At 42.0% G+C, this 27,017-nt stretch overlaps 2 protein-coding genes across 18 annotated transcripts in view; both read left to right on the top strand.

Moving 5' to 3' along the window:
- ppil4 (peptidylprolyl isomerase (cyclophilin)-like 4) overlaps positions 1-27,017 on the top strand; it is an 892,903-nt gene that overhangs the window by 638,920 nt on the left and 226,966 nt on the right. The gene's annotated exons all lie outside the window — the stretch shown is intronic.
- The window catches only part of epb41l2 (erythrocyte membrane protein band 4.1-like 2), a gene marked incomplete at its 5' end in the record, with an annotated part of 141,405 nt that overhangs the window by 85,842 nt on the left and 28,546 nt on the right, over positions 1-27,017 (top strand). For all 17 annotated transcript variants that reach the window (NM_001443351.1, NM_001443350.1, NM_001443345.1 and 14 more), the window contains 8 exon segments: positions 119-161; positions 4,475-4,550; positions 5,084-5,302; positions 8,234-8,321; positions 14,399-14,551; positions 15,340-15,437; positions 15,519-15,691; positions 21,477-21,571. In NM_001443351.1, the coding sequence (NP_001430280.1) occupies positions 119-161; positions 4,475-4,550; positions 5,084-5,302; positions 8,234-8,321; positions 14,399-14,551; positions 15,340-15,437; positions 15,519-15,691; positions 21,477-21,571 (945 nt within the window).

The raw sequence follows: 27,017 nt of genomic DNA, 5'->3' as shown, positions 1-27,017 counted from the left end.
TATTTTTCATTGTTCTGCAGTTGAAAGTAATATTGAAAGTAATGTGATCTCTGGATATGGTTTGTTTTGTTCAGTGCAGCTGCGGTACAGACTCTGTTTGTGTGTGTTTGTGTTGCAGTGCTGGCTGGACCCGACCAAGGAGATCAAGCGTCAGATCCGCAGTACGTTCTGTTTTTCTCTCTCTCTCAATTCAATTCACTCTCTTTCTGATGAAGATGATGATGATGATGGTGCGGGTTTGGTCTGGGTGGGTTCGTGTCGTTTTCTCTGCATGACCGAGTCTCTGGCTCTGCGTCCGCACACACACACACACATCTGCGGCTTCAATAACTGCAATAATCAGAGCTGGAATGACGCACAGGGTGGAGAACGAGCAGATTCCTCATTCACATTCAGAAACACGGCCAAAACAACACTGATGGAGCACGTCTGTTTACATCACTGTCTTAAAACAGTCCCTTCACACATCGTCCGTCCAGCAGTGGCTTACAGCATGTAATGTTCGAAATATGTCGTTAAATGCTTTCCTTCATGCTGATGCTGATTTGAAGCTTTAATGAAGCATGAACAGTTAAAGTCGAAATGATTTCACAGTAATTAACAACCATAAGCTCATTGTTAAATAAGGTGGAAACGGGCCATCATTCACAGGGTTCAGGTGATGGTGTTGATGTGTTTTTAGTTGTCGTTTGAATGATACCAGTGAATCTGCAGTCCAAGTGGGGATGGGAAGATCAGCCAAGAGCTGTGGGGGTGGAGAGGCCAGTGGCACCAGTGTTTAAATGATTCTTGAAATGTAAATAGAGTTTTTTAGATGTTAGTTTCAGTATGGTGAGGATGTCTATAAGCTAGTGTGCTATAAAACTCATGTTTAGAAGATATAAAACTGATATAAACATTAGTTTCCAGTTAAGTTCGCCTAAATCAGGCCTGACCAACCCTGTTCCTGGAGATCGACCTTCCTGCAGATATGAGTTGCAACAAATCAAACTCACCTTTGTGTAATTATCAAGTGCTGTTCAGGTCCTAATTAATTAGTTCAGGTGTGTTTGATCAGAGTCTGAGCTGAACTTTGCAGGAAGGTCGATCTCCAGGAACAGGGGTGAGCATCACTAGCCTAAATGGATCAGTGATTTTTGTTTTGTTGACGTCTGCTCATATCTTAAGCTGCGTCCCAAATCGCATACTTATGCACTATTCTACGCCATTTTGTAGTATAAATAGTGCAAGTAGTGCGTTCACATTGAAAACTCTAAAAATAATAAGTGCACTTTAAATACCCGGATGATGCACTCATTCAGCCGCTAAAATGAAGTGTGTAATGATGGACACGTCACGCACTCAACGACCGCAGGTTTGCTCACGTCGCTATCGGACGCACATGTTGAACAACTTTATTTATTTTGGATGGTGAAAGCAAAATTCTCCTACGAGAGTGATTATAGCGCCCCCGATGGTGAATGCGGTTATACTCACGGCAGGTATTATTTGATAGTTTGGTCGTTTATTTCACTGATTTGGCTTCCGTCAAACGTCATCAGGGAAACGGTTTGAATTTCCGCTTAGTAAAAAAAACATTAGTGTGCCATTTGGGACGCCACTACATACATATACTATCCTGTTGAGTGTGTAAGTGCATAGGTACATAGTGCATGAGTGTATAGTGTGCCATTTGGGACGCAGCTTTAGTTTCTCATCAAATCTTCTGAGCAATCAAATGCTCTCTAATATCTGACATGCCCCGCCCTCTTCCTCTCATTAGCTGTTGATTTGATGTGCCTGAGCTCAGCCAATCTCAAGGGCAGAGCTGTGAGAAAAACAAAACGCTATTGGCTGTTTTTTAAAATGGGGGAGGAGCTACTTGAGATAACGAAATATCGAATAAAAACGCTCATTTCAAAGCACTTTTTGCACCTTTAAGGTTCTGTTAATGTTCAATACTGCTGACAAAATTGTACACATGTAAAATAAAGCTGAAAATTGTGAATGGAATGCATCGCCAATGCAATATGATGCTCTGTGATAGTGGATTGTTAATGCGTGATTATCGGGTCACTTCCTGCTGTAGCAGTGTTTGAGCAGCAGTGTATCAGACACACACAGGTGAATCAGATGTGTGTGTGCGTGTCCGCAGCATGAGTCAGTCTCTGTGTCTGGAGGACAGCTGAAAATAGAAAAACAGAACAGAAACTCTCCGGAGAGACGTCTGTCCTCCTTTCTCTCGCAGTGAAGGAGCTGCATCTGTGCTTTGGTAAAACTGCACTTACTCGGGGTCAGAGGTCAAGATGTAGTGATGCTATACAGTGTTTATGTGTGCTGTGAATAGATTAGGGCAAATCATTAGGTTAATGATAACCATGTAAACATAGTCACAAGCCCCAACCCTTGAAAAAAAGGAGTTCAGTATTTTGATGTCAGCCTTTCCACAGGTTAGCAGTAAGCTAATGTAATTCCATAAATCTGAAGTTCATGCTAACCAACAAATGATCAAAGGAAATATATTAATGTCATTCATAGGGGTGTAACAATACACTCAGCTCACGATATAATGTTCACGATTCGATATGTATCTAGATATTTGGAATAAAAATTGAAAATTAAACTGAAATGCAAAAATTTTATTTAAAAAAAAAATTTAATTACCAAGTAAACAATTTTTTCTGCATTTCTTTTGTTTCAACTTGTTAAACTGAACCTTCTTTAAGAAAATAAATTAAACAGGCCTGTCTCTGGAAAATAAAACAATTTAAAAACTTTTTATAAAATATTGTTGAAATGATTCAATTCAATTGAATTTAACAGTAAGAGCTTAAGGCTTAGCTTGGTCACTTGCATTTTTTGTGTGTGCAATCCACATTTCCAGGTAATTAGCAGTTCTATAAGATAATCCTGAATTTATGTGTATCTGTCTGAGAGGTTTTATGGATGGCTGTCTTCATGTTGGGCATGATGAGTGACAGGGTGGCCGTCTTTTCATTACACAGGACAGTCGTGGCTCTTTTCAGCAGTTTAGGCAGGTTTACTATTTCTTCGGCGTCGCTGATGTCGGCGCTATCAAGTGTATCATGTTGACGTGCATTTTTGTTAACCTCTGTACTCAAAAGAGTTCATACTCGTCGTAATCATAACTCTAAAATGCGATATGATTGTTTAAATAATGTGCACGCTTTCGGTTTCATTTCCACTGCTGTTCACACTTTCCATGCGGCTCCTGAACGATCACTCTGTTCCACAAACTGAATGTTGTTTACTACTTTATTACCTGTTAATCACAACCTGCTGGTTCTGTTCACTGAAGCAGACGCGCGCGCGCGTCTATCATAGTCCGCCCTCTGTCAGCTGTCATGGTCAGCTCACGTCATGTGTGATTTTTGCAGCCGCCAATACATCATTATATGAAGACAGAATGATATTTTAGGGTGAATTGTACCTTATAAATACAGTATGTGACTCTTTCAACACCATTAGGAGGTATCCATGTCGCTGTGCAAGGTATGTAAATCACTGTAAAGACTTTAAAACTTCGGCTATGTTTGACCCAGTATGCGTGTCATAAAGCGGACGAGTCTAAAGCAATGACTGTACAACCGAAATGTTGCCAGACGTCTGATTTTGAGAGGATGGGCCATCCTCTATTTCAGCTCCACTCATCTTGGTCTGCTAACATTACTGCTGCTGCAATCTGAACTCACGTGCGACAGCAGGTGGAACGCAGCTCACGTGCAAACAGCTCAACTAATAAGAGAAAACGGACGTCATATCGTAATCAAATCGTCATAACGCCACGATGCATATTGTCACATTTTTGCATCGCAATAAACCGTACAACGATAAATCGTTACACCCCTAGTCATTCAGATATATAAAATATGAACTGATGTTTACTTTAAACTTTAATTATATTGTTCTATTAAAATTATTATTATTTTTTTAAAGATTTTGTCAAATAAAAGATTTCTCTAGAGTCGTCCACCATAATTTTATGGCTCAAAAGTATCGGTTCAGGCACAGTTTTGGCACTGGTACCGTTTTAAAAGTATCAATTTAACCCCGGTATCGAAATAACCCCAAGCGATACCCAACCCTAACGAGGACTTGCATAAACATTCATGTGCATCCAAAGTGCTGGATATGTTTAGCAAAGATTTGACTGTCACTGCATGTCAGACCACTTAAAATACTACAAAAAGATATTACTAAAGCACCCTAAGAGGATTATAAATGTGGAGTTTTAGATGAAGAACAAATAAACCATGACAGGACTCTCCATGGACTGACACATTCTCACACACTGACACTGAACCACACATTTAAGCTTTTTTCCCACAGACAGCATTAGTCCTGTTTTGAATCTGCCGCTATGCTGACACACAGGTGTTTGTTGCTCCGCCCTCTTTTAGAAAGAGCACAATCTCATTTGAGTTTACTCTGATTGGTTTCTGTTCTCTTTCTCTCTCTGTGTTTTCCCCATTAGACTCTCAGTGGCAGTTTGCGTTCAGTGTCAAGTTTTACCCTCCTGACCCGTCCCAGCTGACCGAGGACTTGACCAGGTATCTGCATCCACTGGAAAAAAAAAAGTTTTTGGTCTCTTTTCTAGAACAAAATCTAAAAATCTAAGTAAAAAAAAAAGTATTTGTTTTCAGAAATAATAAGCAGAAGCAAGGTGACTTCAATCAAATGTCCTCCAGTATCTGACATGCCCCGCCCCCTTCTTTTCATTGGCTGTTTATCTCAACCACTCTCTCTGGCAGAGCTGAGACAAAAACTAAACGCTAATGGCTGTTTTCAAAAAGAGGAGGAGCTACTGTATTCCCCGCCTTCTCTTCTCGTTTTAATTGAGATTATGTCAAGCATCCAATAAAAATGCACATTTCAAAGCAGGATCTTTAAGGAAAAACCCTGTAAATTTGTACTTATTTCTGAAAGCCAGACAGCTTTTTTTGCTGGTGTAGAAACTGCTTCTTGATTTAATAATCTTTAAATATTTGGACTTGAAACGAGACGTTGTGTATGGCTGTTATTGATATGTTGTTTGTTTTGGGAAGTTTATGTGTGTGTGTGTGTGTGTGGTTTTGTCCCGCAGGTATCTGTTATGTCTTCAGCTGCGGCAGGACATCGCGTCGGGACGGCTGCCGTGTTCATTCGTCACACACGCTTTGTTGGGCTCCTACGCCCTGCAGGCCGAGCTGGGCGACCAGGACCCGGACGAGCACCGCCTCGACTACATCTCAGACTTCCAGTTCGCCCCAAACCAGACCAAGGAGCTGGAGGAGAAAGTGATGGAGCTGCACAAGTCCCACAGGTCTGACGGCACAGCTTCAGATACTGAGGCTCACCAAAGCCTTAAAGGCACAGTTCACTCACAAATTTCCACATCATTTCCATCAACTTTCATGAGTTTCTTTCTTCTGTTGAACACAAAGGAAGATACTCTGAAGGATGCTGGAAAAAAGCAGAGGAACACTAGAATGTCAAGGGATGTTGTTTTTCGGCATTCTTCAAAATTTCTTCCTTTGTGTTCAGCAGAAGACAATCAAATAGGTTTGGAGCAAGTGGAAGATGAATAAGAGCTGTCCCTTTAACCGCAGTTTTAGTGTTCTAGTTTCCTCCTGAATGGACAAACAGCTCATCATTTAACTCAGAAACTGTCTTGCATTCAATTAAAAATGGACAGCCATTTATTTTGGTCACTATAATAACCTATTTCTGTATTTTTGGATCATTAAAGATGTGGTTCACCAAATAATTGAGTTTTTTTTCTTCTGTTAAACATAAATGGAGATGTTCTGAAGAAAAAGCAGCCACTGGCATCCATAGTAGGAGCAAAAAATCCAGCGGATATTAATGTTAAAAATGCTGTTTTTTTCCAACATTCTTCAGAATGTCTTCATTAGAGTTCAGCAGAAGAAAGAAACACTGGAATTAGTGGAGGATGAGGAAAAGATGTACAGAAATCATTCCTGTTTATGTAAAACCGATTCTAAAAATAACTACTCTCACCGGCCACTTTATTAGGTACATCTACTGCTCGTTAATGCAAATTTCTAATCAGCCAATCACAAGGCAGCAACTCTGTGCTTTTAGACGTGTAGACATGGTCAAGACGATCTGCTGCAGAATGGGGAAGAAAGGGGATTTAAGTGACTTTGAACGTGGCATGGTCGTTGGTGCCAGACGGGCTGCTCTGAGTATTTCAGAAACTGCTGATCTATTGGGATTTTCACGCACAACCATCTTTAGGGTTTACAGAGAATAGTCTGACAAAGAGGAAATATCCAGTGAGCGGCAGTTCTGTGGGCGCAAATGCCTTGTTGATGCCTGAGGTCAGAGGAGAATGGCCAGACTGGTTCCAGCTGATAGAAAGGCAACAGTAACTCAAATAAGCACTCGTTACAACCGAGCTCTGCAGAAGAGCATCTCTGAACACACAACACGCCCAACCTTGAGGCGAATGGGCTACAGCAGCAGAAGACCACACCGGGTGCCGCTCCTGTCAGCTAAGAACAGGAAACTGAGGCTACAATTCACACAGGCTCACCAAAACTGGACAATAGAAGATTGGAGAAACGTTGCCTGCTCTGATGAGTCTCCATTTCTGCTGACACATTCGGTTAGTCAGGTCAGAAATTGGCATCAACAACATGAAAGCATGGATCCATCCTGCCTTGTATCAACAGTTCAGGCTGGTGGTGGTGGTGTAATGGTGTGGGGTAGATTTTCTTGGCACACTTAGTGCCCATTTGTACCAATTGAGTATCATGTCAACGCCACAGCCTACCTGAGTATTGCTGCTGACCATGTCCATCCCTTTATGAGCACAATGTCTCCATTCTCTGATGGCTACTTCCAGCAGGATAACGCAGCATGTCATAAAGCGTGAATCAACTCAGACTGCTTTCTTGAACATGACAATGAGTTCACTGTACTCAAATGGCCTTCACAGTCACCAGAGCTCATTCCAGTAGAGCACCTTTGGGATGTGGGGGAACGGGAGATTGGCATCATGGATGTGCAGATTTGTCTGTATAGTTAATAAACATTTTTCAGTGGTGACAAAGTCTTAAGACACATTTAATTTTGACTTTACACAAACGTTATTTAAGTGGTCTTAAAAATGCATTGATTTAATTAAGTGCACTGTTGGCAAGCTTCAGAGCCAAGCTTATGCTGACTGATTGCTTATGATTTCCTGCTGATGTCTTATGGTGAGGTTTACTTTAGGGTGCTTGAATTTTAATGTGTTGTAGATGATTATAAGAGTGCAGAGCCAATACTACTTTAAAGGGCACCAATGATGAAAATCAACTTTTGTAGTCTGTTTGGACAGAACTGCGTGTAGGTATAATGTGTCTACTGTCATATTGGACTCATATAAAGACAAAAAGTCTCTTTTTTTCTAATTTTCCTGACATTAAAATAGGATCCAAATCCAAATGGTTTTGAGGCCCACCGCAACATGACATGCTGTAGAAGTGCGGTTTCCCCTCTCACCGAATTGATAGACAGCCTCATATTCACATATTTCCATTGTAACACGTCCACAGAACAGGATTTGCAAAGAAACTGGGATTAAAAGATCTGTTCAGCTCTCTGTGATCAGCTGCAGCTCAAGAATGAGTTTTGCAAGTTTAAAACATTTCTGAAAAAGAGCAAGGTTTTAAATTAAGACCGTAGAATTGATGTTATTCATAACCGCTGGAATGACCATGCATTAGTGTGTGACTCATCATTGCAGAAAGGCTTGAATAAACTCCACTACACACACTTCAAATATTCTTACTTGGTATTTTGAGTCATAAACTGGATCTCTGCTTCATGCGTGTCTGCCTGTCACTGACTGCTGTTTATCTGACAGGAACAGTGGGTGGGAGCAGAACCAGCTCATTTGCATTTTAAGGCACCGGCAACAAAAATGGCGGCATTTTCCTCCGAGCCCAAAATGGGAATATTCTGCATTTTCTAATAAATGATCTGATGGGTACTTTGAGCTGAAACTTTACAGACACATTCTGAAGACACCAAAGACTTATCTTACGTCATGTAAAAAGGGTCAAATAAGAGCCCTTTAAAAGTGCATGTGCTCTTCTGAATGAAACAAACAGATATTAATAATAACCTTTTACAAATGAGGATCACTACACAATCCTTCTAATAATCAAAATAACAAAAACTGATGTAAAATAACTAATTAAGATAAGCAGTAAACCAATAATAACGTCTGTCTCTCTTTTAGGGGAATGACTCCAGCCCAAGCAGACGCCCAGTTTTTGGAAAACGCCAAGAAGCTGTCCATGTATGGTGTAGACCTGCATCACGCCAAGGTACGCCATCTCCAGTAGTCATGGCAAATTCAGATTATATTCAAGAATGCAATTAAGTCATTAATTAAATTACTATGTAATTAAAAACACATGCATTCAAAACAAGTAAATACATAATCAAATAAAATTATTATAATTATATGCAAGCAGGATGGACCGTTTTAATGGCCTTTCTATTAGTACGATGTTGAATAGTGCAGTTTTGTTTGAAAATTTAAACTTATGAATACACACTACCTGACAAAAGTCTTGTTGCGGATGCCAGTTGTAAGAGCAACAAACAATAACTGGACTTCTAATTGATCATTTGGAAAAGTGGCAGAATTTTTCCCATGAGTCATCTGTTGATCTGCATCCCAATCATCACTAATACTGCTGAAGACCAACTGGAACCAGCATGGACTCAAGATTCTCACAGAAATCAGTCAAGTTTGGTAAGGGAGAATGCATGGTTTGGGGTTACATTCAGTATGGGGGCGTGCGAGAGATCTGCAGAGTGGATGATCAACATCAATAGCCTGAGGTATCAAGACATTTGTGCTGCCCATTACATTACAAACCACAGGAGAGGGACAATTCTCCAGCAGGATAGCGCTCCTTCTCATACTTCAGCCTTCACATCAAAGCTCCTGAAAGCAGAGAAGGTCAAGCTGCTCCAGGATTGGCCAGCCCAGTCACCAGAGATGAACATTATTGAGCATGTCTGGGGTAAGATGGAGGAGGTGTTGAAGATGAATCCAAAGAATGTTAATGAACTATGGGAGTCCTGCTGAACACTTTCTTTTCCATTCCAGATGACTTTATTAATCAGTGATGTGAGTCAGTGCAGAGATGTATGGATGCAGTCCTCCAAGCTCATGATGGAGTCAGACACAATATTCATTCTGTCTCCACTGCAGCAGGACTTTATATTCTATACTGGACATTATTTCTGTTCAGTGATGAGACTTTTGTCTAAGCAGAGTCAGACCGCACTGTCCTAATCAAATCATTAATAATCAAGGCATGATCAGATTTTATTGTGGTCAAAAAAGCGTCATCTAGAGGCCTTTGCCTTTCATATAAGCCACTTCTGATACCAAATGATCAACTAGAAATTATTATTTACTCTTCAAGACTTTTGTTTGTTAGTCTAATACTTAACCAACCAAATAAATAGATTAATTTCAATGATCATCACTGCTGAAAGTGTCTGCAGGATCTGAATCACAGCGCTCAAGTTTCTCACTCATGACTTTTCTATCTGGCCTTTGTTTTTGATCTATTAATAATAAAAACACTGACTTGTCATGTGATGCTGACCTCATGTGCTCTTTAATCTTATACATTTGAGGACCTGCCAGAAACCATATAGTTTTTTTTATTTTTTTATTGTGTCCTGATAAGGAAGAGCATGACATTTAATAGGGGGTGCTAACTTTTTCACACGACTGCATATTCTTCAGTCAGCTGCAGTTCACTGCTTTCACATAAATCAACCCGTTGGCTTCATGCACGGATCGGCCATTTTTTTCGTCATTATCGGTGTGCTCTGTGATCCACTGACCTCTAATCCGGCGAGAACAGCAGAGGAAGAGTTCAGCTGAACAAACACAGACAGTGTGTGTTTGTGTGTGTGTCCGGCAATGAGAGTCTGGGAAAAATATGCTGTTGCCATTCTTAAACTCTCAGAGGAATATCAGTGCTTTCCCAGTGGGACTCATCACATGCCCTTGTCCCAATCATTTGTCTTTCTGTAGAGCTTTTCTGAAGCCTAACTTCTCCATCGAGATGTTTACACAACTAAATTTAGAGCAAACAATTAAATGTGCACAAGTTTTGACCTGTGTTGAACACACATTATACATTCCTGCATAAAACATTGCTGGGTCCGAGACCGCATACTTCCATACTATACAGCAGGGGTCACCAATCTCGGTCCTGGAGGGCCGGTGTCCCTGCAGGGTTTAGCTCCAACTTGCCTCAACACACCTGCCTGAGTGTTTCAAGTATACCTAGTAAGACCTTGATTAGCTTGTTCAGGTGTGTTTGATTAGGGTTGGAGCTAAAATCTGCAGGACACCGGCCCTCCAGGAACAAGTTTGGTGACCACTGCTATACAGTATGCTAAAATTTAGCCGGCAGCTAGCTCTCTGCAACTCTCACATGGTTGCCCACTGAAGCTAAGCAGGGCTGCGCCCGGTCAGTACCTAGATGGGAGACCACATGGGAAAGCTAGGTTGCTGCTGGAAGTGGTGTTAGTGAGGCCAGCAGGGGGCGCCCAACCAGCGGTCTGTGTGGGTCCTAATGCCCCAGTATAGTGACAGGGACGCTATACTGCTCAGTGAGCGCCGTCTTTCGGATGAGACGTTAAACCGAGGTCATGACTCTCTGTGGTCGTTAAAAATCCCAGGATGTCCTTCGAAAAGAGTAGGGGTTTAACCCCGGCATCCTGGCCAAATCTGCCCACTGGCCTCTGTACATCATGGCCTCCTAAACATCCCCATATTCAATTGGCTTCATCACTCTGTCTCCTCTCCACCAATCAGCTGGTGTGTGGTGTGTGGTTTGGCGCAAAATGGCTGCCGTCGCGTCATCCAGGTGGATGCTGCGCACTGGTGGTGGATGAGGAGATCCCCCCCATTGTGTAAAGCGCTTTGAGTGCCCAGAAAAGCGCTATATAAATGTAAAGAATTATTATTATTATTAAATCTGACAGCGCATGCACAGTATGCTGGGGTACCTTTGATTGTGAAAACCATTCGGGGGTGCGTTTCTGAAACCACCATTAGCCAAGTAAAGTCGGAAGTTGCATCGTCACAAACATAGTTCGTTAATTTGGTGTTTCCCATATACATCATTCCAACAAGCATTCGCAAACTGGGTAGCAAACTTGTATGCTTGCAACTACACCTCTGGAGCTGTAGTTACTGTGCGTTCACACTCAGCATTGCAAGCATCCAAGGTTGCTCTGGCGACAACGTTGTCTGCCTTCAGCTTTGGCGGCGAGAGCGTCAAAATTCGCTACATTGATCTCTTATTTAAAGGGGCCGTTGCAGCATATCAGTTACATTCCTGCATAAAACATGGCTGCGTCCGAAACCGCATACTATACAGTATGCTAATATCAGTATGCGAGGCGGGTAGTATGTCCGAATTCATAGAATTCGAAAAACAGTATACGAGAAGTACCCGGATGACTTACTACTTCCGGTGAGATTCTGGAGTGTGCATCCCATGCACGCTGCGCTATCCCATGATGCCCCACGAGTGAATTCATGAATGGGAGTAAAGCGACTCAAATGACACAGGTACGTCACGTGACTATGTCAAAATGTCAGATGTAGTACGTGCGAATTCCATTCATACTTTTCATATTCATACTGTGTAGGATGCACTTTGTGTGGTTTATTCATTAACTAATTTCGAGAGGATCACGTGTTTATAATCAACACGGCTGGCTCCTTGTTAGCTCCGAAATCAGCCCTGTTAGATGATTACGGAAGCATTATAAATAACCTGAGTTTTTCACTCCAGTTATCTTCGTCTTGAAGCTTTCCCCCCTTTCCACCCCTACATCCTCCCACTTTTTCTGATCGGGCGACACGGTGGCCCAGTGGCTAGCACTGTTGCCTCACAGCAAGAACACTGCCGGTCCAACCCATCGGGCCGGTTGGTGTTTCTGTGTGGAGTTTACATGTTCTCCCTGTGTTCGCGTGGGTTTCCCCCGGGTTCTACGGTTTCCTCCCACCGTCCAAAAACAAACCATAGCCAATCGACTAAAACAAATTATCACCCAATACAACCTGAGTTTACACTTCTCACGGTGACAAGCAGGGGAGTTCTCGAGACCTACCTGACCTCGAATTCCCCTCTCGCCCTTCTAATGGGAGGGAGCCCCGGGCTCGAGGATATTACGAGCTCAGGGCTCTCTCCCGGGACAGCATGCCAAATACGCTTTATTGATTATCAGCTAAGTGTGAACTCTTGAATCTAACGACCGAGTAGTACGTTTAAATTCAAATGCAGTACCTACTGAGTAGTAGGCGGTTTCGGACGCAGCCAAAGCTTTCTAGCGTGAAAATGTTGCACACTCCTTATCAAACTTATTTAACAATGGAAGATCAACTTGCATGTGGTTTTTCTTTGCTCCACTTAATTATCCTATATGCCTGAAATATCCTGAAGCAGCAGTACTGTTTTGTACTGTCGCATGAGATTCCCACTTTTTTAAAGATAATTATCTAAAAAAATCGCGATTCTCATTTTAAGCCAGTATCCTGCAGCTCTCGGTCAAACCATGATTTTTATAGTGGTTTCTTGAAGACAGCGAGTGACTCTGCCGTTCTGATGCAGTTAGGGAGTTCATTCCACCAACTGGGCAGGTTGAACGCGAGAGTTCGGGAAAGTGATTTCTTCCCTCTTTGGGATGGAACCACGAGGCGACGTTCATTCACAGAACGCAAGTTTCTGGAGGGCACATACATCTGCAGAAGTGAGAGCAGATAAGAAGGAGCAAAGCCAGAAGTCGCTTTGTAAGCAAACATCAGAGCTTTGAATTTGATGCGAGCAGCAACTGGCAGCCAGTGCAAACGGATGAGCAGCGGAGTGACATGTGCTCTTTTAGGTTCATTAAAGACTACTCGTGCTGCTGCGTTCTGAAGCAGATGAAGAGGTTTGATAGAGTTAGCTGGAAGCCCGGCTAGTAGAGAGTTGCAATAGTCCAGTCTGGAGAGAACAAGAGCTTCTGTTAACCTGTGTCTACAGAGTCACACACAAGCTGATATTTTTTCAGTGTGTGGTACATTCCCTTTCCGTAAAGAGTCTGTAATTGTACATTAGTTTGGGGACTAGTAAAAGTAAAAGTGTTTTGCGTCACCGTACAGTAAGGCTTTTAATATATAATAGGTTATTTATTAATTATCTGTACTGTACGTCACGTGGGCCTGTTGGTTAGAACATTTTTGCCGGGGTTGTGATGAAGAGACTGTCCCAGTGCGGAAAGCATCTGTGTGTTGTGCGTTTGGAGGCTGTGGAGATTAGTGTTTTGCAGATGAGCAGGTCATGTCAGCGTGTGTGAAAGATCGCCCTGAGCTCTGATCCTGTTAAAAGCCTCTTGCGGAGACACCAAGTCTGAGTTCAGCCGCTTATCGGCCACATTGATTTCTCTCAGAGCGGCGCGCTTAACACAGCCGGATCAATAATCACGGCCCACAAGCCTCCGCAATAAAGACCCGTTTATGGCGTTACGTAAAAGATAAGTGCTCGAGTGGCTGCAGTGATGGAGAATCACATTAAAACATTGAGGGAGTGTCTGATGATTTGATTCACAATTGATTTTTCATATTATTATCGCTTATACAGTGGGTGTGGAGAGTATTCAGACCCCCTCTGAGTTTTCACTCTTTGTTATATTGCAGCAATTTGCTAAAATATTAACAAACATTTTTGCAGATTTACTAAAAAAGAAAAAGGGAAATGTCACATGGTCATAAGTATTCAGACCCTTTGCTCAGTATTTTATCAGAAGCCCCCTTTTGATCAAATACATTCGAGAGTGTATTCGGGAAAGATGTACTGTCACTAGTTTGGATTAGGGTATCCTCTGTCATTCCTCCTTACAGATCTCCTCCAGTTCTGTTGGTTGTTTGGTAAACATTGGTGGACAGCCATTTTAGGTCTCTCCAGAAATGCTCAATATGGTTTAAGTTAGGGCTCTGGCCTGGCCATTCAATAACAATGACCTCAAGTCTGATTACTTTTCTTAACCACTGTATATTGTTTACAACAAAGAAAAGTGCACGTTACTACTGATGAATGTTCAATACAAGCCAAGCTGCGGGGGTACCGGAGCACCCAGAGGAAACCCACGCCAACACAGGGAGAACATGCAAACTCCACACAGAAATGCCAACTGACCCAGCCGGATCTCGAACTTGGAACCTTCTTTCTATAATCTTACAGAACTCACCACTGAGCCACCATGACACCCTGCAGACAGAATAAAAAACATGATCCTGTTGTTGTTGTGCTGTTTGTGATTGTAATATCGTGAGTGTTTTGAGGTGCTGATGGTCGTGATTGTGTGTGTTTGACAGGACTCTGAGGGAGTGGACATCATGTTGGGAGTGTGTGTGAACGGTTTGTTAATCTATAAGGACCGTCTGCGGATAAACCGATTCGCCTGGCCCAAAATCCTCAAGATTTCCTACAAGCGCAGCAACTTCTACATCAAGATCAGGCCGGGAGAGGTGCGGCACACACGCATACACACACACGCATACATACACACACACACGCACATATACACACACATGCACATATACACACACATGCACAAACAAATACAAATGCACACACAGACACACAAACATGCGCATACACCCACACAGACACATGCACTCACGTACACACACAGAAACATGTAGACACGCGCACACACACACACATGCATATATACACAAACACATGCACACACACATGCACGCATACACACACACATTTACACATATGCACACATGCATGCACAAGTACGTACATGCACATATTTATGCACACACACACATGCACGCATACACATGCACACACATACACGCATACATGCATATATATACACATGCACGCACACACACATGCATACACCCATACACAGACACACACACATACATGCGCATACATATACAGTACACATACACACACACACACACACACACACACACACGCACACATATTAACAGACACACAAACATATGCATACACCCACACACAGAAACACACGCATGCGCACATGCATATACATATACACACACAATCACACACATATATCCACACACAAACATACGCTTACACACACAAATACATGCACATACACACTCAGACACATGCACTCACATACACACACACAAACACCTCTGCCTGACCGACACTGACCTCTTTTACCATGAATATACCCATCACTTGTGTGTATGTAGATGTTGATCGTGTGTGTGTGTGTGTGTGCTTGCATGCATGTGCGTGCATATGCGTGTGTGTGTTTTAGGCTGAGCAGTTCGAGAGCACCGTGGGCTTCAAGCTGCCCAATCACCGCGCTGCCAAAAGAGTCTGGAAAGTGTGTGTGGAACATCACACCTTCTTCAGGTAAATCTCACACACACACACACACACACACACACACGCACACAATCATGTCTTGAGTGCTGATATGTGCTCTGTGCGCAGGTTGACGTCTCCTGAACAGCCCACTAAGAGCAAGTTTCTGACTCTGGGCTCTAAGTTCCGCTACAGCGGGCGGACGCAGGCACAGGCGAGGCAGGCCAGCACCCTCATCGACCGGCCCACGCCGTACTTCCAGCGCACCTCCAGCAAACGCATCTCCCGCAGCCTGGACGGAGGTAACACACACTCGCTGCCACATCAGCGCTCCGTCTCTATATTCATGACCTCAGGCTTGTTTGTTGTTTTACTCTGTTGTTTGTCGATGGCTGTGGTTCTCATCTCCTGATATGTTTTCCACAAAGCTGTGATTTTTGTGTAGTATTGTTGTGCATGAATAGATGCAGCCTCATTGTCCCGGCTCATGGACAGACACAGGAAATGAGGGACATCTGTTTCCTGTCTGCGCAGGAGCAGGAGAGATGAGTTTAGAGCCTCTGCTGGAGGAAATGAGGCTTTTATAGGCACATCAGTCGCAGGAACCTTTATATATTCATTAGATAGACAGATAGACGGACGGACAGATGGATGGATTGATGATAGATAGATGGATTTATGGATGGATTGATTGATTGCTTGATGATGGATGGATGGATAGATTGATGCTATATGGATGGATGGATGAATTGATGATAGATGGATGGTTGGATTGATTGATGGTAGATGGATGGATGGATGGATGGATGGATGGATGGATTGATTGATGATAGATAGATAGATGGATGGATGGATGGATGGATCGATGGATGGATGGATGGATGAATATGTAGATGGATGGATGGATGGATGGATGGATGGATGGATGGATGGATGGATGGATGGATTGATTGATTGATGATAGATGGATGGATGGATGGATGGATAGATGGATGGATGGATTGATTGATGATAGATAGATGGATGGGTGGATGGATGGATGGATGGATAAATATGTAGATGGATGGATGGATGGATGGATGGATGAATTGATGATAGATGGATGGATGGATGGATTGATGATAGATGAATGGATGGATGGATGGATTGATTGATGGTAGATGGATGGATGGATAGATGGATGGATGGATTGATTGATGGTAGATGGATGGATGGATGGATTGATTGATGATGGATGAATGGATGGATGGATGGATGGATAGATGGATGGATGCATGGATGGATATGTAGATGGATGGATGGATATGTAGATGGATGGATGGATGGATGAATATGTAGATGGATGGATGGATATGTAGATGGATGGATGGATGGATATGTAGATGGATGGATGGATGGATGAATATGTAGATGGATGGATGGATATGTAGATGGATGGATGGATGGATGGATGGATGGATGAATATGTAGATGGATGGATGGATGGATGGATGGATGAATATGTAGATGGATGGATGGATATGTAGATGGATGGATGGATGGATGAATATGTAGATGGATGGATGGATGGACAGACGGACGGACAGACAGACAGACAGATAGATGGACAGACGGATGGATGGATGGATGGATGGATGGATGGATTGATGGATGGATGGATGGATTGATGGATGGATGGATGATGGATGGACACACAGACAGACAGATAGATGGATGGATGGATTGATTGATGGTAGATGGATGGATGGATGGATTGATTGATGATGGATGAATGGATGGATGGATGGATGGATGGATGGATGGATGGATGGATAGATGGATGGATGCATGGATGGATATGTAGATGGATGGATGGATATGTAGATGGATGGATGGATGGATGAATATGTAGATGGATGGATGGATGGACAGACGGACGGACAGACAGACAGATAGATGGACAGACGGATGGATGGATGGATGGATGGATGGATGGATGGATTGATGGATGGATGGATGGATTGATGGATGGATGGATGATGGATGGACACACAGACAGACAGATAGATGGATGGATGGATTGATTGATGGTAGATGGATGGATGGATTGATTGATGGTAGATGGATGGATGGATGGATGGATGGATGGATAGATGGATGGATGCATGGATGGATATGTAGATGGATGGATGGATATGTAGATGGATGGATGGATGGATGAATATGTAGATGGATGGATGGATATGTAGATGGATGGATGGATGAATATGTAGATGGATGGATGGATATGTAGATGGATGGATGGATGGATGGATGGATGGATGAATATGTAGATGGATGGATGGATATGTAGATGGATGGATGGATGGATGGATGGATGAATATGTAGATGGATGGATGGATGGATGGATGAATATGTAGATGGATGGATGGATATGTAGATGGATGGATGGATGGATGAATATGTAGATGGATGGATGGACAGACGGACGGACAGACAGACAGATAGATGGACAGACGGATGGATGGATGGATGGATGGATTGATGGATGGATGGATGGATGGATTGATGGATGGATGGATGATGGATGGACACACAGACAGACAGACATCCTGAAGAAAGGATTTGAAATAAATCAAAATGAGGATGGGATATATCTGATCGGCTTTCTTTAATGCCTGGGTTTCATCCAGGATAATGCCGGCTAGATTGATAGGTCGACAGATCTTCAATCAAATGTAAATATTAGTCAAAGATAATATTAGTCAACAAATCATACATTTTTATTTTTAAGGTAAAACAAAGCACAAAACTGTAAACTCCCTTACAGGGCACTCTTAATGACTTTCAGTGAGTTTGTTACAGCGCTGTGGAGGACATTTTGCCCAGTCATCTTTGCAGAATTGTTGTAATTCTGCCTCTTTGAATGGTTTTTGAGCATGAACTGCTTTTTTAGTTCGGTTTTTAAGGCATCTCAATTGGATTCAGGTCAGGACTTTAACTAAGTCTTTTGTTTTTTTTGTCCAAATGCAAACAAACATGTTTCACACAGGGCTGTGTAGTTTTGGATTTAGTTCTCCCCTAGTAATAAAAACCTTCACTTCTGCTTTTGTCACTGTATGATACTGGACGCTTGTGTGTGTGTTATCTTTGATTAACATTTAAATTGGTTTTAAGATCTGAAACATTGCGAGACAAACATGCAAAAGATGAGGAATAAATGAGGGGGAAACCCTTTTCACACTTTTTATGACAGTGTTTTGCTCGTTATTTGGCAAGATACTAGAATTTATCTTAAAGTGCGATTTAAAGGTTTGCAGTGGTTCCATCTAGTGGTTTAAAGTATAGAGGTCATTCATTTTTTTAAGAATGGTCTGGTGTTTGGAGGCTAGTGTGTGAACAGTCTAAGACATGCTCAATAATGCAGACCTGAAATTATTCCTCTCACAAAGAGCTACGAATGCATAACAGCATCTCAGGACAGACGCTCAATAATCCATCATTGTATAGAAAACACATCATCTGTTCTGCTGAAGTGCAGCACAGAAACGCTCCATCGATTCCTGTTTAATCAGAGAGAGCGCTGCTGAAAGCTTTTCAGAATTCTCCATTAAAATGACCCTGTTTTTCCTCGGCACTGTTGATAATGCTGCTGTCGCCCCCTGGTGGTCGTGTGCGGTGCTACCGCTGCCCCAGATCTCGAAGCTGGCACACACAGACATGATGAGATGGACGTCCCAGCAGCGCAGCCTACATTAGCCTACTTTCATAGCGCTCAAAGCAGGTCACGCCGATGGGAAAAAGTGCGCTCACGTGCTCCTCTGTGCTGTCCAATTCATTATTCAGGCCTTTTTAATGGAGAACGGCCTCACAGGTTATGGCGCATGCTTGGGAGTTAGTGCTCTATTTTTAGGAGTGTAGTTCTTTTTAGGTACATCCCAGATTGCGTACTTATTCACTATTCTACGCCTTTTTGTTGTGTAAATGGTAGTGCATTCACACTGAGACATCTAACAAATTGTAAACAAGAATAAGTGCACTTAAGGGTCCCATGAAATTAAAATAATGTTTTTTAGATGTTATTAACAGTATGTTAATGGGACATCGTCTTATACAATTCGAAATTATACACAGGCTTCACTTTTCAAAAGTAAAGATCCACAACATTTTCCCAAACGCTTTATCCAATTGTGATAAATGTCAGTCCCTTAATGCAACACTTTTCCATGCTTTTTTTTTCTTGCCCGAAGGTCACGAGCTACTGGTCTGATGCATTTAATGTACTGTCAAGAATTTTTAAGACTACACTGTTACCTGAACCATTGTTGATTATTATTGGCACATCAGAGTTCTTTAGGAAATTTACTTCAGCCCAACAGCGGTTCATTTCCTACTCTCTTATTACTGCAAAAAATGACTTTTGATGTCATGGAAAGGACCAACGATACCTACTGACAAAATGTGGCTTCCAGATCTCTCCAATACTTTTCATTTAGAAAGAACTAGATATCTGTTGAAGAACAGTCTCTCAGGTTTTTATAATATTTGGCAACCCTTCATAGACGTCTTACAATCAGTATCTGTATAAACACGTATTTTCTTCTATCTATCTATCTATCCATCCATCTATCCATCCATCTATCTGTCTGTCTCTCTGTCCATCTATCTATCCGTCTATCCATCCGTCTGTCTGTCTGTCTGTCCGTCTATCTGTCCATCTATCCATCCATCCATCCATCCATCTATCTATCTATCATCCATCAGTCTATCCATCCATCCATCCGTCTGTCCATCTATCTGTCTGTCTGTCTGTCCGTCCGTCCATCCATCCATCCACATATTCATCCATCCATCCATCCATCCATCTACATATCCATCCATCCATCCATCCATCCATCCATCCATCCATCCATCCATCTATCTATCAGTCCATCCATCCATCCATCCATCATCAATCAATCCATCCATCCATCCATCCATATATATATATATATATATAAACTCTTATTGTACTTCTTGCTACAAAATTGAATTCTACCTCCACATTGTTTGTCTTTTCTGCGTTGTTCTGTATGTATATTTACACAAAAATATTTGAGCCTTTTTTATATTGTTGATTGAAACTGTATAATATATATGCTCAAAAAAACAAAAACAAAAAACAGTATGTTAGTATTAAGGATGTCTGTAAGCTAGTGTGCTTTAAAACAGTGTTGATTTGCATTTACACTACCTGACAAAAGTCTTGTCGCCCATCCAAGTTTTAGCAACGACACATAATAAGTTTACTTCTAGTTGATCATTTGGTGTCAGAAGTGGCTCATATAAAAGGCAAAGGCCTCTAGATCATGCGTATTTGAGCACAATAAAATATGATTATGCCTTGATTATTAATGATTTCATTAGGACAGTAAGGTCCGACTCTGCTTAGACAAAATAGGGAGGCTCGGCTCTTTAATGTTTCTTGCCACCCTTTAGAGAAATACGGGAGAAACACAGGAACATACCTTTACGGCATGATAGTGGGATAGAACTAAAATACAGGAGCATCCCGGGAAAAACGGGAGGGTTGACGGGTATGGTTATGTTGGTGGCTGTTTTTTTTTTTTGCCCTACTGTCTTCCTTTGTAACCACATTTTTTGATTGCAAATCCATGGCACCAAATAGTCATGCATTCTTGCTTGTTGGTGGGTTTCCCTGTTGGAAGAGGTCAAATTAGTCATTTTTATATGCTGTCATTGCTTTGCAATCGCAAAATGTCATTATAACAGAAGTCAATAGGGTAAAAACAGCCCCCAACACAATAAAAGGGTGGTCAATTTGTTCAGAGTGTATTCTTCAGCGTTTTTTTTTTTTTTTTAGTTGAAAGAATGTTCTCAAAATTTGTGTCAAAATAAGATTTGTCACCAAAAATCATTTCATTTGCTGAAACTGAGAGAAAGTTGTGGCCAAATTAAGACTCAAAATCACCCCAGAGGGGGTGAAAACATCCCCAGCAGCACACAAGGGTTAAAAATATAAACATATGAGGAGTCCGAGTAGTTTTAAGCATTTCTGTTTCCCTCTCTCTCTCTCTCTCTCTGTCTGTGTGTGCGTGTGTGTGTAGCTCCTATGGTCAACATAAGCGATTACAGTCGTGCCGTGGACTCTGCCGCCGGTGGAGATAACGGTCCAGCCCTGGAGCTCAACTCTGACTCTAAGGTGAGAAAGATCCAATAATCCTCCTCTCTGTCTTCAGGTTTACAGGATGGGGCCTGGAACCAGTTCATATCCCTGCTCAGATGTCAAACACACACACATGCTTTCCCTTTCATACAGCAACAGCACAGTTTCTTGATCAAAAACGTTTTGATATATTCAGAGCATTGATTCTGGTTTGTTTTGTAGAAATAACTCACTCTAACCCTTGAATTGTGACACTTAAATGTTGCGTAATAGACTTGGACATGTTCAATTGCTCAACAATACTCAATACCCGGAGAAACGGCCATACGCAGCCGACCCGTATACCATGAGTCAGTCTGCCTCCCAGACATGACATTTCCCTGTCCGTCAATAGGCCACATTCATGCCTTCTGATGGATTTCTGCCGTTACCCACACATGAAAAGAGTCTTTCACAGATGCCCCGCGCCAGAGCCACTGGAGGATTGAGAAATCCTCCCTGAAACACACAAGCCATCTCTGTCACAATAGTGGAGTTATCTGGCTCGTATCCATGGCCTTAGACATTTCACCCCGTCATGGCCTGTTCATTATAATACGATGTAGACCACCCAACTGAAGAAGTGAGTTAGTCATTTAGGACGTCCCAACAGATACCTCTGTGTTTTTTCCCAGGGTCTTTTCACACTTGGGCTAATACAAGTGGAGTTCTCTTTCATTCCTTGTTTATGCCCTCAGTTTGATTGCTGTTATTAGGTTTAAACATTCTGTTTTCATTTATACTAAAACTTTATGCACATATTAAGGGCACAGTATGTGGTTGTGGCCACTAGAGGGTGTGTATTCACAACAAATAAAGGTGTATTTTGATGAAGCTTTGAATGTTGTGGTCCTCATCATCCTACGGGGCCGCTGCAGAAATCCTGTTGATGATGAGTGAAGTATTCAACACTTATTATCATGGTAGTGTGAGGCAAAGTAAAGGCCCGTGCACACCGCGACGCTTTTTGCTCTCGTTTTCTGCCGACATCTAATGCCTCGTGACTGAATAAAGGGCGCCAATGTGATTGTGCGCACCAACCAAGCGGCAACCTCCCGCTCTCCCTCAGGAAGCCAATGTGGAAGTAACTAAAACTGCAATTCATCCGAAATTCCGCTAGTCCTGGCCGCTCCTGGCTCCAAAACTACTTGCAAAAATTTCAATTGAGCCCACTGTTAGAATGGCCAACTTTACAGCAGAAAAAAAGGTGTTTACAGCCTGATACAAAAAAGATTTTGGTTAATACAGCTAATATTACCCTTCATGACAACTGTGAGGGGGTGAATTTTTTTATAACTCATCCGTTTCCTTTATATTAAGTTATATTAAGTTTGCATGATTAAGGGCGTGGCCACTTGAGTGACAGCTAGGTCTGGTTGGTCGCCGTCACGTCACCTCAGCTGAATCCTGCAGATTAGCCACTGAACTCGGCATATTTATCGTATTTCTGTGCTGTTTTATGTGGCTTTACACACTCAACTGCCTTTTGGACTTGTTTCCTACAATTATTAGATGGCATGGCATGCTGAGTGCACTTAATTGTGCTCACAAACCGTTCACGTGGCCTCCGTTTCCCATGTGAGTAAAGTTATATACTTATATACCATCTCTATACATGTGTTTGTTTTATTTAAGATCATTTATCGTTTATATTTATATTTAGAGCTGTAATGCACTCCAGAATCTGACAGATTGATTAGCTGTAGGCTCTAGAACAGTCATCTGAAGCGTGGTCACACAGTGTTATGCTGGAGTTCATCAATAGTCCTGCATTTACTAACACAGACTATATCTGAAGTGTTTGGAAATAATTCGCGTTTTCCTCCTGTTGAAAAACGTCATGAGAACAATGTTTAGTGGCTCAGTGTATTACAGCAGTGTTTTTAAAAGTCTAAACACTTTATTGATATAGTGTACAGCCAAGCACAAGTGGTCAGAATACAAACGAGTCGCAGGTGGTAAAGTATTAAGCGTTCTCCCAAAGTAAAGTGTGTCTGAACCAGGTCCAAGCTAAATGCCAGCAGGTGTCTGTAGCTCTGCTCACTCTCCGCCTCTTTGCCCTTGTTTGGTATCCCGCCGTGGGTGTAATGACGCGCTAACAAAATGGCGACGGTTGGCCGCGCCTACTTGTGGCTTCTTATGCGCTCTTTAGAAACCTATGGGTGACGTCACGGACACTACATCCATATATTTTACAGTCTATGGCACCGACGCGCAAAACGCCAGGCGTAAAAGTGTAATTGTTTAGAAACCCTCATGCTCGTTATGTCGAAATCTTCTCCACCAATCAGATTGCCACTTTTGTTTAAGTCCAAGAAGCTGCTGAAATCACAGTAAACAGCACTTGGGGGCGCTCAAGTGCAAAACTGTCAATGCGAGCGCACTTTGAAGAAGATGCCCAGAGGCGATATGAACGTAGAGCTGCTATTTACACTGGTGTACAATGATCGTTTCTTCATTGCCAGAGCTGCTGCTTGAACCATCCATGCTTGTTCGAATAGAGTGGAGGAACTATGACGTCAATTTGTATGCAAAAACCCGGAAGCGAGTTAGCATTTTAGCAGTTCTGGTTCCCTCGTCCCAAAGTCAATGGGTTTTGTTCAATGGGGTTTCAGTAAAATCGCTTAAATAAGGTTCGTGGCTAACACAAACCCAAGATACTTTCACGTTTTGTTCTACAACATAAAACATATCAGTTAAAGCACACTCTTGAGTTTTTAAATCGGTTATGCTTCTTTAAAAAGACAGTTGCTATCAAGTTGCTAAATGGGACTACAGGCGGCGTCGGAGATATTATACGTCATCATGCTGATCTGGTCTGGAGTGCAGCTCGCTTGCGTTGGACATGTGGATTTTTCTGTCATTTAGGTATTTTCATTAATAAAACTTTATAGTTTGTAGTCATTTTCTAATTGGGAATTCAGATTGTGTGTAGATAATGTCTTCACTTGTAAAGGCTGTCGAGACGGATTCATTTGTTGATCTTTTATTTTAATAAACGATAACATGAAGATGCTCACCAGTGCAGCCTGTCTCTGTCCTGCTCTCAGTAATGCAAACGTGTGAATAAATGTGTTAAAATACATGCATGTTAACGGTCATTTTCACGTCATCAAGTGATTTTTCCTCTTTTTTTTCTTCATCTGAACATTTAACTCGGTCGTAACTGCAATATTTACACTCCTCCATAAAATGGATAGCATATGTGACTGTATGGACTGCTTCTGACGTCACAGACGAGCCCCCCGAGGGCACTGTAGTCCGTTTATAGCCTAATGTTAGCTTTTCAGTTCTTGCGTTTGTATTTAAGATCCAAAAGTGCTCAAAGTTGTATTTTCGTGTGAGAATTATCCGGCTGGACAAAACGTGTAAGTGTAATGAACCGTGTTTGAACACAGAGCTTATTATTTGCAATCTTCGGGAACCAGTTTTATGCTAGCAGCCAATTAGCCTACAAAGTGACGTCATAGTTCCTCCACTCTATTGCCAGTAACTTTAACAGCAAGCGTGTCAACTTCCTGTCTTCTTCTTCTGTGTTACAAGCGAGTGTCAGAAGCTTAAAGTTGTGTAGCGCCATCTAACGTCAAGGAGTGATTTTGCATGCTCTTCTGCTCGACGCCAGTGAAAATCGCTTGTGTTTGAATCTGGAAAAACGTCTCAGAAAAACGCTGACGATAAACGCAAACGAAAAGCGTCCCGGTGTGTACAAGCCTTAAGACTGAAATGAGAGAAACACAGAAGCAGTAGCTGATGACAGACGAGGACGATGCAGCAGGAAAACAGCAGAGCTTTAATTATGCCTCACTCCATCCGGGTTTTCAGCTCGTGATCACATGGAGATGAAGCAGAGCTGTTTTATCAGACTGAACACCTTGTAGGCTTCTGCTATAATGCTGCTCTGTGCAGTCAAATAAAACACACATCATATTAAAGCCTGATAAAGCTGCATTTTAGAAAACCTCTGTCTCACTAGATAAAACTGAGCAGTTCTCTGCGTTTGAACATTCTTACAAACGTTTGGGATAATGCAAGTACTCAAGTCAGCAAAATATAACACATTACTCTAGTGTTTCTGGATATTTCAGTGAACAATAGTATATATTGTGCTTTTAAGAGATGAAAATAATAAGTCAGTGTCATTAAATGTCTTGAAGAAGAAGACCCGAATGCTTCTACGCTGACTGAACTCTCCTGGATTTAATATGGACCAGTCTCAGATGGACATGTAGTTCTCAAACCCAAGAATGTAATTCTGAGTACTTATAACCTCAGGAATGGCCAGAATGCCCCTAAGGCTGTGGGTTTTACTACTTGGCACAGGTCAGCGCTTGTATGCTTGTTGGAAACGATGCAGCAAGTGCGAGGTGCTCGCTGAAACCCGTTTCTGTTGACACAAGCAGCATTAAGCCCAAAGTATACTGCAGCTCTTATGGGTATGCCAGGGATTTCATCACCAGAACAGTATGGACATTCAGCATGCACACCGCTCCAGTTTTGAGATCCCTTGTGCAGTGCACACATGTGCTTTGAATGGTTTTGCGCCAGGTCACTCTTGTAAAAGAGATTTTTAATCTACTTTTCCTGGTTAAATTAAGGCTATAATAATAATAATAGCAACTTAGTTTCTAAGTAACAACACTAAATCGGGTATTGGTGTTTTCTAGTGATGGGTTGCAGCTGGAAGGGCATCCGCTGTGTAAAACATATGCTGGATAAGTTGGCGGTTCAATCCGCTGTGGTGACCCTGGATTAATAAAGTGACTAAGCTGAAAAGAAAATGAATGAATAAACACTAAATCGGGCCTTTATTTCCTAGTCGGAAAAGAAACGGATCACATCATGGTTTTGGGGTCAATGTTTGGACCATTTTTGCATCACCAAAAATGTAATTTGCTTCTGTTTATTGCAAATATTGGAACAAGGAACTTGTTGTAACAAAATAACTTGTAATTTTAATATAAAAAAATCAAGAAATTACTTGCTGAATGAGGGAAATTTAGAAATAAAATAATAATAAATTAAATAAATTGCCTTCGCTAGTGGGACTTCTGCGTTGTTCTCTTCCTCGAATAGTGTTCTTGGCTGATTGTGCAAGAGTTCTCTGAGTAATTAAATCACCTAAAGCCACATCAGCAGAATATCTCTGCAATCACTAAAAATGTAGGTTGACGTTTGAAAAAATGTGGTATTAATCCATGCGTCAGTTGTGTGCTGAACTGTAGGTCATGATGCCTATTGATTATGGATCATCTGCACTCCATTAAGGCAAACTTATACTTCTGCGTCAGGCGCACTTGCATGGTCTGGAGTAGCCTTCGCAAGATTGCATAGCCCTGGCTGTGGCTGATGCTGACGCTGACACGCACCTCTCAAAAAATGTAACTACATATCGCAACAACGCGTAGCGCAAGCTCTGTGATTGGTCGATTTGGTGTCTGCAAAG

Source organism: Danio rerio, chromosome 20 (assembly GCF_052040795.2).
Source record: "Danio rerio strain M-AB ecotype USA chromosome 20, GRCz13ab, whole genome shotgun sequence".
NCBI lineage: Eukaryota > Metazoa > Chordata > Actinopteri > Cypriniformes > Danionidae > Danio > Danio rerio.
This window is presented reverse-complemented; position numbering and strand designations above follow the sequence as displayed.